Source organism: Microtus ochrogaster, linkage group LG5 (assembly GCF_000317375.1).
Source record: "Microtus ochrogaster isolate Prairie Vole_2 linkage group LG5, MicOch1.0, whole genome shotgun sequence".
Taxonomy (NCBI): domain Eukaryota; kingdom Metazoa; phylum Chordata; class Mammalia; order Rodentia; family Cricetidae; genus Microtus; species Microtus ochrogaster.
Window position 1 is genome coordinate 51,329,103 of NC_022031.1, and position 17,513 is coordinate 51,346,615.

General features: G+C 42.2%; 1 protein-coding gene across 6 annotated transcripts in view; it reads left to right on the forward strand.

Moving 5' to 3' along the window:
• Positions 1-17,513, forward strand: part of Musk (muscle associated receptor tyrosine kinase) — a 73,451-nt gene that overhangs the window by 4,194 nt on the left and 51,744 nt on the right. For all 6 annotated transcript variants that reach the window (XM_005362218.3, XM_005362219.3, XM_005362222.2 and 3 more), the window contains exons 2-5: positions 3,468-3,594; positions 4,456-4,607; positions 5,770-5,897; positions 7,821-7,962. In XM_005362218.3, coding sequence (XP_005362275.1) covers positions 3,468-3,594; positions 4,456-4,607; positions 5,770-5,897; positions 7,821-7,962 — 549 coding nt within the window. The remainder of the gene's footprint in view (positions 1-3,467; positions 3,595-4,455; positions 4,608-5,769; positions 5,898-7,820; positions 7,963-17,513) is intronic.

Genomic DNA, 17,513 nt, shown 5'->3' on the forward strand with positions numbered 1-17,513 from the left:
TCCTCCTCCTTCTTCTTCCTCCTCCTCCTCTTCTTCCTCTTCCTCTGCTTCTTTCTCCTCTCCTCCTCCTTCTATTTGTTTTTTTGACAGGACTCTGTGTAGTCCTGGCTGTTTCCAGAACTCACTTTGTAGACCATAGTGGCCTTGAATTTAGAGATCTGCTTACCTCTACCTTCCTTTTGTGCTGGGATTAAAGGCCTGACCTCCCAGTTGCCAATTTTCTTTTTGAAAAAATGCACCTGGCTTCTTTTGCATTTGGGTATGTTCATTAATAACGGTTCAGCCAGAGGTTAGTGTGTCAGTGCCATCTTCTAAAGCCCCTAAAAGACAGAGGAGGGTGGTATCAGCCCCCCTCATCAACGCTAGAGTTCACTCAAGTCAGGTTTACTGTGGATCCGAAAAGCGCTGCGTTCGTCCTCATGTGTTTGCGGTCCATGTGGTTCTTGGATCGTGAGAAAAGACAGAGGTTCCGTTTACACATGCTCCGGCTGGGATGAAAGCTGGGCGAGGAGGAGAGCAAACAGGAAGCGGCCCGCTGAGTCAACCATGCCCTTTGGTGGTGTCAGTGAACACTTCAAAGGGAATTTGGATAGCTTTGGAAGGTGGGCAAAATAGATCTGAAAAAATTCGCTCTGCTCATAGAGATTAATATTGCTGTAAAGTTCCCATTTTCTGTGCATATAAGACACAGTTCATCCTAGAGTCCAGAGATAGGCGTTCTCTCTCTCTCTCCCAGTGTATGTGTATATGTAGTGTGTGTGTGTGTGTGTGTGTGTGTGTGTGTGTGTGTGTGCCTTCATGTGTCAGTGCAGGTACGCACAAGCCAAGGCATGTATGTGGAGATTTCTCACTTGCCACTCTAGAAGGCAGGTTAGCTGGCCTGCCGACTTCCAGAGATCCTTGTCTCCGCCTCCCATCTCTCATAAGAGCACTGGGGTTGCAGGCACGCCTGGTCCAGTGCTCAACCGTGTGTGTGCTCTGGAGATCGGAACTCAAGTTCTCATGATTCCACACCAGGGACTTTACCCACCGAGCCATCTCTCCAGTCCCAAGACACGAGGCCTCTAAGCCAAACTTAACCCTGAAGCTCATCTCTATCACTTCTTTTTGGGGGATGGTTACAAAAATGATTTAACTATCCTTAGTCCTTGTCTAGTTTGCAAATACTTAATTGCATTTAACTCATTTTTTTTGATAAAATAATAAAGATGAAGTCTGAGATGGAACACGTAGAACAATCTTAGGTACTGTCTGATCACTGAACATTATGGGAAGATGCTAACACGATTCTGCTCTCAGTGATACTTTGTGCATTTCCCTGTGTCTCAGAGTTTCCGGATTTTGCCAGTTGTATCTCACTTCTTTGATCTCAACTGGCCTCAGCTGAGTGTGAATCACTGTCACCTCCGCATTTCTGTGTCTGTGTGGCGTGAAAGAAACTGACAGATAAAGTTTATTTTTAAAATAAAAAATAACACACGGTCATTAAGATTTACTTTGAAAAGACAAAGTGGACAAACAAGTCAGAAAAGGCTACATCTGCTTCCAAGACTTCGTTGACGCCACATGTTTTCTTCCGTGTTGCTCAGCTGCCTGACCTGTTTTCCTCTCATGAAACCCTGAGCACCTTTTATTAGAGCTGCCTTTCAAGGTGCCAGTTTGCAATAATCTCGTCCTGTCTGTTTATTAATCAGTATTCTGAAACATATTTAGCATCCAGGTTTCTGAGAACAAAATAAAACAAAACGAAACGACTCCACTGATTTGTCCTGCTTCTGCAGTGAAAAGATCCTAAACCACATCCAGTTTCAAACAACCAACAAATCCTGGAGGCAGTCAAGAATCTGCATGCATAGTACCACTGTAGGCCATTTCACCCTCAAAGTAACCCCAGAACATAGATATAGTGTAGCTAAAAAGCAATGGATGGATTTCGAGCTGTATCTTTCTCAGCTTCTTTTCACCTTATTTTTTGAGATGTGCTAAATTTTCAGCTCACTGATTAGCTAGACCAGCTCTCCAATAGGCCTCAGGGACCCTTGTCCCTGCCTCCCTAAGGCTGGGATCACAGGCTTGTGCTCCTGCATCCAGCTGTTTCAAATAGGTCCTAGGGGACTAAACTCAAGCATTCTTGGCAGCCTAGAAGTGATTGATTTTAAGCATCAAGTATTAATAGACCTTAACCATAACTTTATGCAATTTAGTGGATCAATAATGGCTACTTAGCAACTATCAGCAATATTCCTGGTAAAATAAAGAAAAACAATTCATTTCTGCCAGGGCAAAGCAGCTCCAGGAGACCACAGCAAGAAGGCAAAACCGCCTGTGCACTCACCTCGCTTTATTCCGTTTGTTTAGCTGAGCGCAATTCATCTGTTTCATGATCCGAGTCATCTAACTTTCTGTGTATGAGCACTCATTTGCGATAGATTCTAGAGTGTCAACAATGACTTAATTTTTTTTGTGGGGCTGGAGAGATGGCTCAGCAGTTAAAGAGCACTTGCTGCTCTTCTAGATCACCTGAACTCCGTCTCCAGGACCATGTTGGGAGGCTCAGCATCACCTGCAATCCAGCTCCATAGGACACAACACCTTCCTTCCCACCCACTCCCATTTTTGCTCTGTAGGTTTGTGAATTGCACAATGCTTTAGGAATAAAATCTTATACCATAATCCTCTGTGACTATTTTCATATGCTTTGATTTTTTGTTTCCGTGTTTCTCCATGTCATAGAATATAACACTTCCCTTATTTCCATGGCCAAATAATATTCTGTTGTATATTTATGTTAATTTTGTTTAACCATCCGTTGGTGGGCACTTAGGCTTCTTCCATCTTTTGCTGTTATGAGTTAGTGCTGCTATGAATAGAGATGTGGAAATACTTGAGTATCTGAGTCTTCACTTTCTGTTCTCTTGACTGTGTCCCTGGAAGTGGCATTGTTGATCATGATTCTCTTTTGATTTCTTTCTGTGGAACCTCCATATTCTTTTCCCCAGTGACAACCATTTTAATTCCTACCCACAACGCACAGGGTTCTAATCCATCATCATCCCCTCTAACATTTGCTGTTTTTCTTTATCTTTATAGTCCCCACAACGAGTAGAGTTTTAATTTACATTTTCATTTCTTTTTAAAATGTTTGCTTGTATATTTGTGTGTGACTTGGTGGATGCTTTCACATCTGCACAAAGATGTGTGTGGAGGTCAGAGGCTGACATGAGGGGTCCCCCTTGGTTGTTCTCTGAGTATTTACTGACAGCAGGATCTCATGGTGGCTCAGCTAGTCTACCCAGCCAAGAATCTCCTGTCTCCTCTGGTGCATTGACTTCACGGACATGTCACCCCATGTCTAGTGGGCGTTTGAACAGTAATGTTCATTCAGGTATGCCATGGCTTCTGGCTGCTAAAGGGCAAAGTAATGAGTAACATTCTAGAAAGTTCTCCTTTGTTTCTGCCCTGTGTAGCTCCTGTCATCACCACGCCTCTTGAAACCGTAGATGCCTTAGTTGAAGAAGTAGCGACTTTCATGTGTGCCGTGGAATCCTACCCTCAGCCCGAGATTTCTTGGACCAGAAATAAAATCCTCATTAAGTAAGTACTCTGTCTCATCCTGCTAAGGATGCCAGCTCTACCTTAGAGTTCCTTACCCATGGAAATACACCCATATTGTTGGTGACACTAAAGGTCACCTTCTAGAATATACAAAGTGAAAATATACTCATTTTGTGATTCGAAGATCTGAGGTTCAGGGCAGGGCACTGATTAATCTCACATGGGGAGTGCCAGGTGAGAATCCTGAAGTTTAGCAGGAACTAGGCAGCACCGCTGTATTCTAAGTCTGCGGGCATGTGTCCCAGGACACACAGAGGAGCTGAGAGGCCAGCCTGTCACCCCCCTCTGTGTCCCCAAACTATGATGTCTGTTTTCTAAGAGCCTGACTTCTGTGTCACTATCATCTTTTTCTTTCAAAATGAGACAGATTCTCAAACAGTTAGCAGTCCATTTGGCAGATGAAGGGTCTGCTTTGTCCCTCAGCACATTGGCTCTCTGACCAAAACTCCTCTACAATAATCCAGAACGAAGTGTGCTGGAGGGTGCTCTAACAGGCAGCGTTGAAGCTGAATGTTCTTAGTCCATATGAGCTACTGTGATTGAATTGTTAAGTCTTGTAGCTTATAACCAAGAGAAAATTATTTCTCACAGCCTTGGGGGCCGAGGAGTTCCAAGTTCAAGGAGCCACCTGATTCAGCATATGGTCAGGGAATGAGGATTTTACTTTATTCACAGATGGCCATCCATTTGATCCATTAATCAAAGACAAGTGTGTGTGTGTGCGCGCGCATGCGTACATGTGTGTGTGTGTGCATGTGTGTGTGTGTGTGTGTGCGTGCGTGTGTGTGTGTAAAATCACACGTGGCTCACTGATCCTCCTCTCTGCTCCATGACCGGCAGACTGTTTGACACCCGCTACAGCATCCGGGAGAACGGTCAGCTTCTCACCATCCTGAGTGTGGAAGACAGTGATGACGGCATCTATTGCTGCAGCGCCAACAATGGAGTGGGAGGAGCCGTGGAGAGCTGTGGCGCCCTGCAAGTGAAGATGAGTGAGTACGGAAGGGCGTCGTCTAGGACCAGAAAGTTGTCTCTGCACAGTTCATAGCAGTCATCAAACAGAGCCCTCTGCGTGCTGAAGTTCAGCCACAGCACAAGCTCAAGTACAAAATATAGGTTCCGGGGCCAACCCTTATTCCTGCCGCCTTCAAACAATCCTTTAGTTCGCTCTCCTCTCCCGCCTTGGTTTTGGCCTTCACACTGCTCCTGATTATTTTTGGGAACTTCCTCTTGAAATCATTATGCATTTTTTAAAAATTCACACACACACACACACACACACACACACACACACACACACACACACACACACACACACCAGAAATCCGTCCCACAAAGGCATTCCTCCGCTCTGTATCTGCAGTATCAGATCAGTAGGGACACGAGGTAGAGTAACCGCTTTATGAGTGCTCTGAGGCATTTGAACGCCTCCATGCTACACGTTAGAGTTAATGACTTCTTCTCAAAGCTTCACAGAAGAGACTAAGATGAATCAATATCACCCATTTCTTCAGAAAAGTTGCCCCGAGTGCTGGCTGAAGAGACTTCTCTTTGTAGAATCTTGATTCTCCAAACTGCGTCAGAGTCAAAGGTGGGAACTAGACCTAGAAGCAAATGTAGACTCAGATCTTGGGAGGCAGAACTCTCAAATTTGAGGCCAGCCTCTTCGATATAGTGAGTTCTAGGTCATCCAGAGCCATGTAATGAGACCTTAACTCAGAAAAGAATAGTAATAAAGAGATGGAAACTAAACAGAAAGGAGATCATAATTCAAAATGATATGATTATAAAGTGTTTGACATCTAATGGCATAAATTGCTTATTGTTGACTCATTATGGGGACAGTTTATGCTGGTAGACATTCTATTAATTGTCATTTAAAATAAAGAGTACTAAGAAATTTCAGATCTTTAGTATACTTCACAAAAACGAGTTTTGAAAAAGAAAAGAGAATAGAGGTTTTAACAAAGCAAATCTAACCATTCTTTAAGATGGATTTCCATTTGATGTCTACTAATGACCCGTCTCAGCCTTTGTCAAACTTTGTAATTTAAGTTCCCTAAGATGATCCTTGAAATGAACGCCGGTAATGAACTAGAACCAGTTCAGTTCAGATACATTGTTTTTTTCTGTTTGACTTTCATTTCCCCACAGAACCTAAGATAACTCGCCCTCCCATTAACGTCAAAATAATCGAGGGGTTGAAAGCAGTTCTACCATGTACGACAATGGGCAACCCCAAGCCGTCCGTCTCCTGGATCAAGGGGGACAGCGCTCTCAGGGTAAGTGATTATTATATTAAGGCTCCCTTTGAAAAGATTTATATTTAACTTTTATTCGTGTGTGTGTGTGTGTGTGTATGTGTGTGTGTGTGTGTGTGTACATGGATATGGGCATCCATGGAGGCCAGAAGAAAGTATCACATCCTTTTGAACTGGAATTGCAGATGGCACAAGCCACCCAATATGGTGGCTCCAGTCCTCTGCAAGAGCAGCATGCACTTGGCTGGGCTCTCTTTCTAGCCAGTGGAAGTCATGTTTTCAGCATAATTATCTCGGAGCATCTCATCTACACATGTTAAGCATGTTATACAGCTTCTGGTATATGTTTTTCTCTATCTGCATCACCCAAATTTCCATTCTTATCTTCCTAATTGCACACGCTCACTTCAGGACATTCCAGCAGGGACTGTCTTGGAGACAGAGAGATAGAAATCAGCAATATTGGAGAGGAAAAGGGGGCAGGACCCAAGCAAGGCAAGGCTTCTTGTTCTTGCTTGACTGAATCTTTACTATTATTATTATTATTTAACATTGAATGTTTGAGACTTTCGGAATGACAAAGCTGAACTAACATCCAAGTTTTAAAATTGACAGTTCGGGGATGAGAGAGATGGGGACTGGAAGGAAGAAAATGAGGAAACAAGGGTGAGAAATTAGAGCAAGGAGACTCAGAATGATAAACAGAAGCAGACACGTCTCGGTAACAAAGAGGGGTTAGATTAAAGCTACATCATCTGGGTTGGAGAGATGGTATCATGGGTCAGAACCTGACCTCATATGTATGAGAACCTGAGCTCATATGCAGCCACATAAAGGTGTGCCTGAAAGCCCAGCACTTTGGGAGGAGGAGACAGGAAGGTTATGGGGCTTGCTGGCCGCCAGTCTAACTACAAGCTCAGTGAAGATCTTGGCTCAAAGGAGCAAAGTAGAGAGCTGTAGATCAGGACATCCAAAGTCCACTTCCTGCCACATACATTCACATGGACACACACATTTGTTCAGGCATGTAGATATACCATATTCATATACACTCACACACATGTGCGCACGTGCACACACACACACTTATAAAAGACGCACTGTTAATTGGCTTAGCTTGTGTATTGTACCCATTCTTACTAATAAATTGTTATCCTGTACCACGATCACGTCCTCGGCTTTGCCTCACCTGAAAATGAGGTTACAGACTCTGTTCCCATGTTACCAGGCCCTACACGCTCCATGGGAAATAATCCATAGTTGTCAGAATATGTCAAATAACTGAAACGAACTGTAAATCTGACGAGCTTTGCCAACTTTAATGGCAGTATTTACATGCCTGTTTTGCCTGTTGTTTTAAGTCCCGATGCATTTTTCTCAAGAAAAAGCAAAGCTGTCTGACTCTGTGGGCCTTACGCAAGTTACAGTGAACACAAAAAGAGAAGATAATTGCCAATCCAAACTCCAAAGAGTAATTCTGAAATTCTTAAAGGCTACGCTTTCCCTCAAGGCTACCCTAGGGGTGTATGGTGAAGTACGGTAACTGAAAACAATATATTAAATTTTTGCCTGGCTTTGTGTTTTATTCTGGGGGTGATCTCAGGACTGTGTGTATGCTAAGCACACTTTCTACCACTAAGCTACACCTCTAGCCCCAAAGAACAATGCTTTCAATTAAACAGACACAGCATGACTTATGTAAATCACGATCAGTGTTGTGTTTTAATGAGATGAGGGTAAGAGAAAAAAAAATGGATGCAATCTCATGAGATCACTGAAGTAGTTAGTTTAAATGATCTCGCATGGTCTCAGTAGTGTGTTAATATGCATACGTAGGGTAGAGACTGATATTTTGGGTGTTAAGGACAGTGATAAACCAACGAAATAAGGCAAACGTGTCTTTGACTAAAGCTGTTTTCAAACTCATGTCCCTGTCTTTGGCAGGAAAATTCCCGCATTGCAGTTCTTGAATCGGGGAGTTTAAGGATCCATAATGTGCAAAAGGAAGACGCAGGACAGTACCGATGTGTGGCAAAAAACAGCCTGGGCACAGCGTACTCCAAACTGGTGAAGCTAGAAGTTGAGGGTAAGAGGCAGCATTCCTCCATCACGGGCAGCTGGGGAGGCCGTGCTTTAGGCTGAGAAAGCTGGGATGTAGGAAGCTGTGGTTCCTAACTCTGAGGGCAAGGCTATGAAAACAGAGAAGTCAGAAGATAAATCCCTGCATAAAAGATAAGATTCTATGCATTGCCACCACTGCTGATGAGTTTGACCATTGCAGCGAACAAAATTCATAATACTGATAAAACAATATGGCACCATCTTAGTGTGTCTTTTTGGCTTGGGCAAACCTCTTATTTATAAATTTTGAGACAGTAACTTTATGTTTAATGTACTTGGATTGATTTTTAGAGAATAGGAAGATGGAAAAAGTATTTTTCAAATAATTGCTTTACCAAAAAACGAGGAAAATAAGAGAATGAATCAAACACATAAAACATTACCCTAATTCTGTGAATCATGTAGCGATTAGTGCTTTGGACATAGTAATTGTGAATGTGTTTCTTTTCACTAGTCAATTCAACAAATTGGTGGAAAAAAATCTTTACTGAGAAATCAGAATCCAAACAGATTTTGGTAATCTATTCCCTATTCATCTGGCTCTTTACCTAAAATTTTATCACATTTAGTTTAAAAATAGGAACTAGGATCCAGATGGGAGGGGAGGTGGGGAGAAACTGTAATCAAGAAGTATTATATGAGGAAAAAAAAACCTATCTTGGCCGGGTGGTGGTGGCGCACGCCTTTAATCCCAGCACTCGGGAGGCAGAGGCAGGTGGATCTCTGTGAGTTCGAGGCCAGCCTGGTCTACAAGAGCTAGTGCCAGGACAGGCTCCAAAGCTACAGAGAAACCCTGTCTTGAAAAAACTAAAAAAAAAACAAAAAAAAAAAAAAACAAAAAAAACAAAAAAAACCCTATCTCAACAAATGGGGCAGGGAGGGGAGCTTCAGCAGGCTTGGACTATGTGAGCGCCTCAGGGGTGGAGTCCTTTCTAACGCTTCCTGTTCTGAGCCACGGAGTCAAGAGCTCTGACTTCTTTCCTCTGTAAAATCAGGTTTAAGGAACTAATAAGCAACTGATTATATCCAGCAGTCTGGCCTTGAATGTGCTTCACAGACGATGGCTATAGATTTCTCTGCTTTTATTTTACTTCTCTGACTGATGAAATGTAGAACTAGACACACAAGCAGAAACAGTGATTAAATCAACAAAGACTTTTATGGATCCCAGATTTTTGAGCCACCTCATTCTGCTTCGGTCAAAATCTATCTTTTCCCGCAATTTCCTTTCTGACTCCGGTTTTTATTGGAGTTATTTTTATTTCCTGAGTTGCCCCATGTCCTCTCTCTCACAGCTTTAATGACCTCCTTTTCCATATCTGTCTCCAGCTGAGGCAGCATTTTTATGGTGTCATTACACCAACTGCTCATAAAATTTCCATTAGGAAATGGCAACTTATATATATATAATAAATATAGACACAATATATATGCATATATAATGTATAATATATCTTAGGTAGGAGGATGTTTTACATATATATCTTAGCATAATTCTCAATATAGTTAGCATAAATGAATTCCTTCTAAATTATTCAATTCTATTTAAAGATTAGAGAACAATTGATATTTTCCCAGTGAAACCTAATTAACATACAACTGTGTTCAGAAGCCTACTCAGACACCCCGAATTCCTGCCTAGACCCACGGTTGCTCTGAACGCTCTCTAGAATGGTGTAGCATGAACACTGTCCACAGCAATAGTCCCTTGTCAACCTATCAAACTCTAGCTTCCCGTCTTCCCAGCTGCAGAAACAATTGCTTCAAATTGGCTCAGAGGAAGTTGTCATCAATACTGATTCACTGGAGCTGCGTTACACAGCTCTTTCCTGGCTCTTAGTTGTGAGTCAGTGGGATGGGACGCCACTTCCATCTTCCTAACGCTGGGAAGATCATGCTTGTTTGTCTTGATTCTTAACGTATGCTTGAGGTTTCATAATGATTCGTCATGGCTGAGAGCTCATGCTAACACTTGAAGCTTCTCTAACAGTCGGTAAGAAAATCATTTCAGCTCCTATGTCTGATCGGCTTCCTCTCCTTCTGACAAACATACCCCCAAAATGTGGCCTGCTTTTCCTAGCACATAATAAGCCCAGCATAAGTGATATCTCTCATATTTTTGTTGCCATTAAGACACAAAAAGCACAACAAATATGTTTTGGCTTGGGAAGATCCTAAAAGTTGAAGTTGATTTCCTTTCGCACAAAGAGCTGGGCATGCGCACAAGTTACAGTTCAGACAGAACCTGCTCAAGGAAGAGTCAGTTCAACCTGCAACTCACAATGCATGGGAAAGTGATAAGACAATGATTGGGAGATGCCTCAAAATACCTGCAAATGCCTGCTGGTCCTGAAGAGGTGAGGGCCAAAGGCAAGGCTGGGCCATGTTTGGTTGGAGCTAAAAAATGTATGTATCCACCACTTAGTAACTTCATATTAGTTATGGGATTGTTCTTTTGAAGCAGAACGCCATACTGCTATTTGAGGCTGTTTTATGTTAACGATGGATGGACATATAACTAGTAGCCTCCAGCAAGAAAAACTATGCCAGGCATGTCACCACACTGGGTTCAGTGCACTGAGTACATCTTAGCTGCCATCGAAAATATGAAAGAAATACCGTTTCTAGTGGAATGTAAAACTCTTTTTCTGAATTACCATCTTTGGGCTTCCGGGTCTAAAGTGACAGAACAAAGAGAGTCTACTTCTATTAGTTAACCTACCGTTGCTAGGACGAAACACCACGACCAAAGCAGTTCATAAAAGAAAGCATTTAATTTGGCTACAGTTTGAGCAGGTTCGAGTCTATGACGGTGAAGCAGAGGCATGACAGCAGGAAGAGCAGAGAGTTCCCATGCGGATTCACAGGCAGAAGGCAGAGGAGGCACACTGGGAACAAAATCTCAAAACCTAACCCTCGGTGACACGTCTCCTCCAACAAGGCCGTTCCTATGAATTCTTCCCAAACAGTTCTAATGACTAGGGACCACATATCCAAATGTTCGAGCCTATGGGGACAGTCTCACTGAAGCCACCATATTGACCTTCTGCCAAAAGATACCAGAATGTGACATGCAGAATTCCGGATGAAACTCGAGCTGGTCCAGGATATATGTCTTTCCAAAGGGCCAGGATGGCTAGAATGTTAAAATGTACTGTTGCTCTCAATGTTTCTCGTGGGGGTCCTCGTGTGCCTGTCACTCAGAGCACTTGTCAAAACAGGATGGTCCTATACTGTGTCGTTCTAGGATCTCAAGGAACAGTGAGGGTGGCTAGTTTACAGCAGATGGCAGGATCTAAGAAACTGAGGCACACCGAATGCTGTCTCCTCTATTAAGAGACAAGACGGTTCTCTATGATATTGTCTACAGCAGCATCAGGGTGGAAGTGAAAGAAGAATCTAGAATCCTGTAAATGCAGAAAGAGAAAAAAAATGGAGAGGGGGCACAAGCTTTTTAATGAGCCTGGCGTAAGGAGGTGAGGAGTCCAAACAGGGAGCGGCGAGAAAGAGTGACCGTGTTAAAATAGAATAAGAAGGAAACTCGACCACACAGAGGAGGGGGCACTGTCAAAGGAACGTGGTACTGTGGCACACATAGGACTGCATCCAGGGTGCAGGTGGAACTACAAACTTCATACGACCACATGTCCTGTTTCTCCCGGGACAGCTCTGGGTCACACCTGTTGTCCTGGAATAATTATTAATAGAATCCCGCTTTTCCTTTCTGAAGTGTCTGGGCTTCCATGATATTTTATACAGCTGCTCTCCTTGGGGAAGAACATTTTCTTCCTTGGAGGAAGAAGGGAAATGGGGTCATTTTCCCACATGAATCTGTTAATAAGCCAGGCATATTGAATTTAAGAAGGCTGTTCTGATCTCCATTTCCTTTAGGGAGTAGGTTGTAGGTTACCCTCCGTAAGGCGGGCATGGGGTGGGGGCAGGGGCAAGGAGAGTGGAAAGATTTTTAAAATAGCTGCGGGATGGGAACGATGACTCAGAAGGAAACAGGGGGTTGTGGAGTGACTTTAAGGTTTTAGCCGAGGACAGGATCATGAACACGGAAGGAGGGGCGTCTTCTGCGTGGCCGAATCAAGCCTCACCCCAACGACGTGAAGTTTGATCTACTCCACAGATACACATTGAGGAAAAGTATGTTTACATTATGTTTGAAGGCAAGGCGTGAGTATTGGAATCTTGGCGGAAAGGAGAATAGGGCAAAATAAAATATTCCCTGAGAGAGTGAAGCCCTGAGTCCCAGAATCTTTATGCATGAAATTCATATAGCTTAATATCCAAACACTGAATCAATGAGGGTTGAAACCCTGGCTTAAGTTTTATAGCTCCAGCAATAGGACAGATACGATAACACGAAAGTCTTCCTACTACAAAGGTTAGACATTCAGAATTCGCTACACGACTCACAAGGATAAAATGTAAATATCCAGACACAATAAATTATTAGAAATCGAGCAACTTGGTTTGTAAGCTCCAGAGCAGCTTCCCCATTGTTCTGAAGCAATGGGTGAGGTACCCATCTCCATCCCCCAGCCTTAAGATCCACAGAAATGAGGAGACCAGGTTTCAGGTCCCGTGAAAAGCAGAAGCAAACACTAAGACCCTTGAGAAGCATAGTGATGCTAAGAGGGGCCAGGAAAATTCATGGGTGTGCACAAGCACACAAATTTGCATGTCTTTATCTGAATTATAACTATAAGGGAGTAAAAAAAGTCTTCTTAGAAACAAATATTAAACACTCAGAATACAGAGGTATGATATTAAATTGTTACAGCAATGCAATGGTCTGGGGATCTCTGGAGAAAGAAATTAACATAAAGAGTAAGTGTGAAAAGTTTAACAAGAAAAAATATGGAAAATGGAAATATTGAAAATAGAAATATTGAAAATGAAAGTGCCTTACGCCGGGGACCCAATATTTTGATGGATGAAAACACAGTAATGGCGCATTCACAGCATGAATTGTAGCTGTGTGGGAAGAGACTCACCTGAGTGCGAGTCGGCACAATAAAAAGGGAATCAGTCAGCAGAACAACAGTAGGGGACATAAATAAATATGCTCAAAGCAGTCAAAGACACAGAAGGAGGAATAGAAAAAAATGTATGTTTCCAAAATTCCAACCTGAGAAGACTTCTGACCCCTCATCCCCGCAAAGAAGCTGTAGGCAGTCAAACTTCATGGCTGTTGGAGACAGGGAGACAACTTTTTTTTGGAGAGTAATCATCCTCCGTGGGTGACCCCACACGCATGCAAATAAGGGCATCAGTGACTGCACCCGTGGTTAAATAAGAACATAAGTTAGAAGAGGATGTGAAGTTAGGAGTGGTGATGGATATGAGCAGGTTGTGTTCTATGCATGTCTGAAACTTTCAAAGGATAAATTAAACAGTATTTTAGGAAGATGAAAGGCAATTTTGAGTAGGGCAGTGGTGGCATACGCCTTTAATCCTAGCACTCCGGGAGACAGAGGCAGGTGGTTCTCTGAGTTTGAGGCCAGCCTGGTCTACGGGGTGAGTTCCAGGACAGCCAGAGCTACACAGGGAAACCCTGTCTTGAAAAACCAAAACAAGAGGGGGGGAAGAAGAAGAAGAAGAAAGAAAGAAAAAAGGGAATTTTGAGAAAATGATTTTAATAAATGAGAAACTATAATGGATGAGATCGAAATCTGATGGAAGAGTAATGGCAGTAGACACAAAGAGGGCATTTACTCATTTAAGAGACCGCTTAGAATTTAGACGCCAGTGCAACTAGATTTAAAAAGATGGAAAAGATCAAATGGGTTTAGAGATAATGAAAACTATGGTAATAGAAAAATTTTTAAAAAGCACTCTTCAAGAACATGATTGGGAATGTATCAGAAGTAACAGAAGACTTAAACCCTGAAGTAGGCCATAAACATTAAGTCCTTATCAGTCAGCAGGGTCAGCTTTATCTAGAAATATCATAATAAAACAACAAAGACTAGTTGCTGCCCACATGTTGACGAAAAGACAGTTTGAGTGTAAAGAATAACACACTGAGCAATCACTTTCAATGTAGCTGATAATTTGGGATAGCTGTGTGGTGGGGAAAAAAAATCAACTGTTAAGATGTATACAGATTTGTCTTCCTAATTTAAATTCGGACAACTTATCTAAATAAAAGTCTATAAAAGTATGAGATGCTGCAAAGCTGCATATAATTAAAAATAATTATAATACATATCAATAAAAAGTACACTATAATAAAATTCTATCCAGCCATTTAAAAAGACTGAATAAATTTTTGTTGTTGTTGTTGTTGTTGTTTGAGACAGAGTTTCTCTGTGTACCTTTGGAGCCTGCCCTGAAACTTGCTCTATAGTCCAGGCTGGCCTTGAACTCAGGGAGATCTGCCTGTCTCTGCCTCCTGATGATGCTGGGATTAAAGGTGTGCACCACCACCGACCAGTGTGAAATAGGCTTTTATAGCTAAGAATATCTGTCATATATATTCTGAGTTTCATTTTCCCCATCTCTAAAATATAGATAAAACTATCACTGACATCTTAAATTGTCATGAGCAATGGTTGATACAGGTTAATACATAGTGAACAATACATAATTATTTGCAGGCGAGAGTAAAAGTGTATTAGAGCTAACAGCCTGTGTGTCCCTGTATAGAATTATGTGAGAAGCTACTTGGATTATACAATTCATATAGCTCTATGCTTTTTGAACCTTTGTAAAGAGATTTTAATATGCATGTTCATGCTTTGAAAAAAGAGTATATTCCAGATATTGTGCTACTCTGCTAAGATATCATGAACCTTTCCATTCATAGGCGTAATGTGTTGTTTTTGCAGATGTGTTCCATGCTTTTCTAGAACAAGCTCAAGGATGGGGAAAGTTTAGTCAAAAGCCGTTGACCTAGCCTAGAGGCTGACTAGGGATTCATGGCACTTGCTTAGTTGAAGAATATTAAGGGTGAGAACCTGGGTGAGCAGAATAAGAAGCATGCCTGGGGAAGGAAATCAATCCACGAAGACATTTGTATGACATCTACAGAGGGAGTGAGCAGAACTTTCTAGATAGAGTAGCTGTAGGGGGTCATAGAACAGGTACCTGCCTGGATTCTCTGTGCATTTGGCTCCTTTTCTTAGTGACAGGCAGAACCCTGAAAATTTTGTTAGTATTCTCCAGTGGTCTAGAGGCTCCAGGGTGAGCACTCGGTTTGGGCTCTGATCCTTAGGAGAGCTTTCCAGCTCCATTTGCTACTAACTTATGGCAAGAAGGAAAATACCAAACAAATGTAAGTTCCCATAAAAAAAAAAAGTGCAGGGCTCTTCTAGGTGAGACCTAAGGAGGCACATTGGTTAGATCTTGCCAGGGAGTTTCTGTTGTTTTCCGAATTCCTCGGCCATCTAAACTTCAGAAAAAGGCTGTTAGTCTCGTGACTGTGGCCATCCTCCTTCGGAAAACTGACTGTTGTCTCTGGGGCCTCTGGGACAATGGATTTAGGATGGCAGGATAAAACCAGGAAAATCTACTTGACCTAGTCCATCAACCCCAGATACTCACTTTTATTTGACCGTATCTTGGTCACATTGTAGAAGCATTGGTTTCTTACAATCAGGGATGGTTGTTTTTATTCCTTTGCTATTGGAATTGATCCTACAGATGCTAAAGGAAAACATACCTGGACTGTGGTTTTCGGCCTTTAGCTGCGGTCATTCCTTAATTATCTTTAAATATGTGAACTAATATGCAGCTATCAGACAGAGATAAGCTAAACATGCTAGCTTAGAAAGCTGTCTTCTTTCAGGCTAAAATTATCCTTCTTCTTGTCAACACTTATTTTAACTAATAAATACGGGTGCTTCCTGTAGAAGCAAGAATCCCGCTTCCCCAGTAGAATGATGCCATATATAAAGTTCTACTCCTCAAAAAACTGTTACCCATATGTTGTTTTTCTTAGTTTGAAATCAGAGATAATGACTTTCCAGTGCTGTAGAGTAGGAACATTTTTCTCAAGGGCAAGTCTTGCCCATCTAATAGGCTCTTCATTTTACTTAGATATGATTCACATCCTAAGAGTGAGCTAAAGTGTTTCCTTGTATACCTGAAAGTTTCCCCCCAGCACCTCTACAGCCAGGGGTAGGGGGCAGATACTGGGTGGCCCAGAAAGATGACAGGGGAAGTACTGATGTGAATGGCAGGGCTGGCTTTCAAAGCCATATGGTCACTGGGGAAAACTCGCAGTGCAAGACGGAATTTCTTCTCCCATTCTTTTCTTTTTTTTTTAAAGATACCTTTTTAAAATGAGAGAGAGAGAGAGAGAGAGAGAACATGTGCCTATGTATATGTGTATACACCCCAGGCTTGCAGGTAACATTAGAGTTGAGAAGAGGGTGTCAGATTCCCTAGAGTTGGAGTTACAATCAATTGAGAGCTACTTGTCCTGGGTGCTAGGAACTGAACCCTGGTCCTCTGCAAGAGTAGCAAGTGCTCTTCACCCCTGAGCCATCTCTTCTGCCCCTTTGCCCCTGTTCTTAACCAGTGACACAAACCTCTTTAAAAATAAATTTAATCAATAGTAATTAATTCTACAGAACTGAACCATTTTTAGTATGATGATGGATTTTTTTTGTCTTGTTTTTTTATGTTCATATGGGTCTTTGCTATAAGCCTTTTCATAATTGGGAACAAATACTACAATGCAAGCTTTTTAATTTTTTTTGTTTTGTTTTTGTTTTCCTTTCCTTGTGCTCTTGACCTAACCATGAATTGCAGGATTTACTTATCTGGCACTGAGTATAGATCTTATTACATCATGTAGATATCACATCCATATGAGTCCTGTTTAATGAAGAAATACTAAATGAGTGGAGAGGTCTCAAGACCCAAATTAAAATAGATGGATGCTGTAATGTGCCAGGATCCCTGGTGACTGCGTTATCAGTTACGACTTGGCTCGCTTCTGGCATTTTAAGCCATGGAGAAATAAAGATTGGACTGAAAGGAAGCTGGGGCTGCCTGAGAACTCCTGAAGATCTCGTGGTGTGAAGTGACTGGATAGTTATACAAAAGAGGCAAATGAAAGTCAGAAGGGGGCTGGAAGTGGTCAAGAATGCGTACTGAATCCTTCGGTGTAGAGGGCTGCTGTATACTTTTCTAATGTTTAGCATCTCCTGTTTCCATGAGGCCTTGAACAGCAGCATCTTATCTCAACAAGAATAGGAATGTTGGCAGCAGGGAGGGAAAGCGAGCAGTGTGGAAATTTTAAGTGGCTCCAGGACATGAGTGTCTGTTGCTAGTCTAGACACCCAAGGGCCATCAACAGTTTTCTTGCAGTCTGGAAGGCTTTGCTTGCAGCTGGCTGAGTCTATTTAGAAACTTGCCTTCTCGAGAGTTCTTGCAAGCAATAAAGTAGATCCTCCTAAACTAAATAAAAAAAAGATGTCTTCTTGTCTGTCTACCTATCTACCTACCTACCTACCTACCTACCTACCTACCTACCTATCATCCACCCATCCATCCATC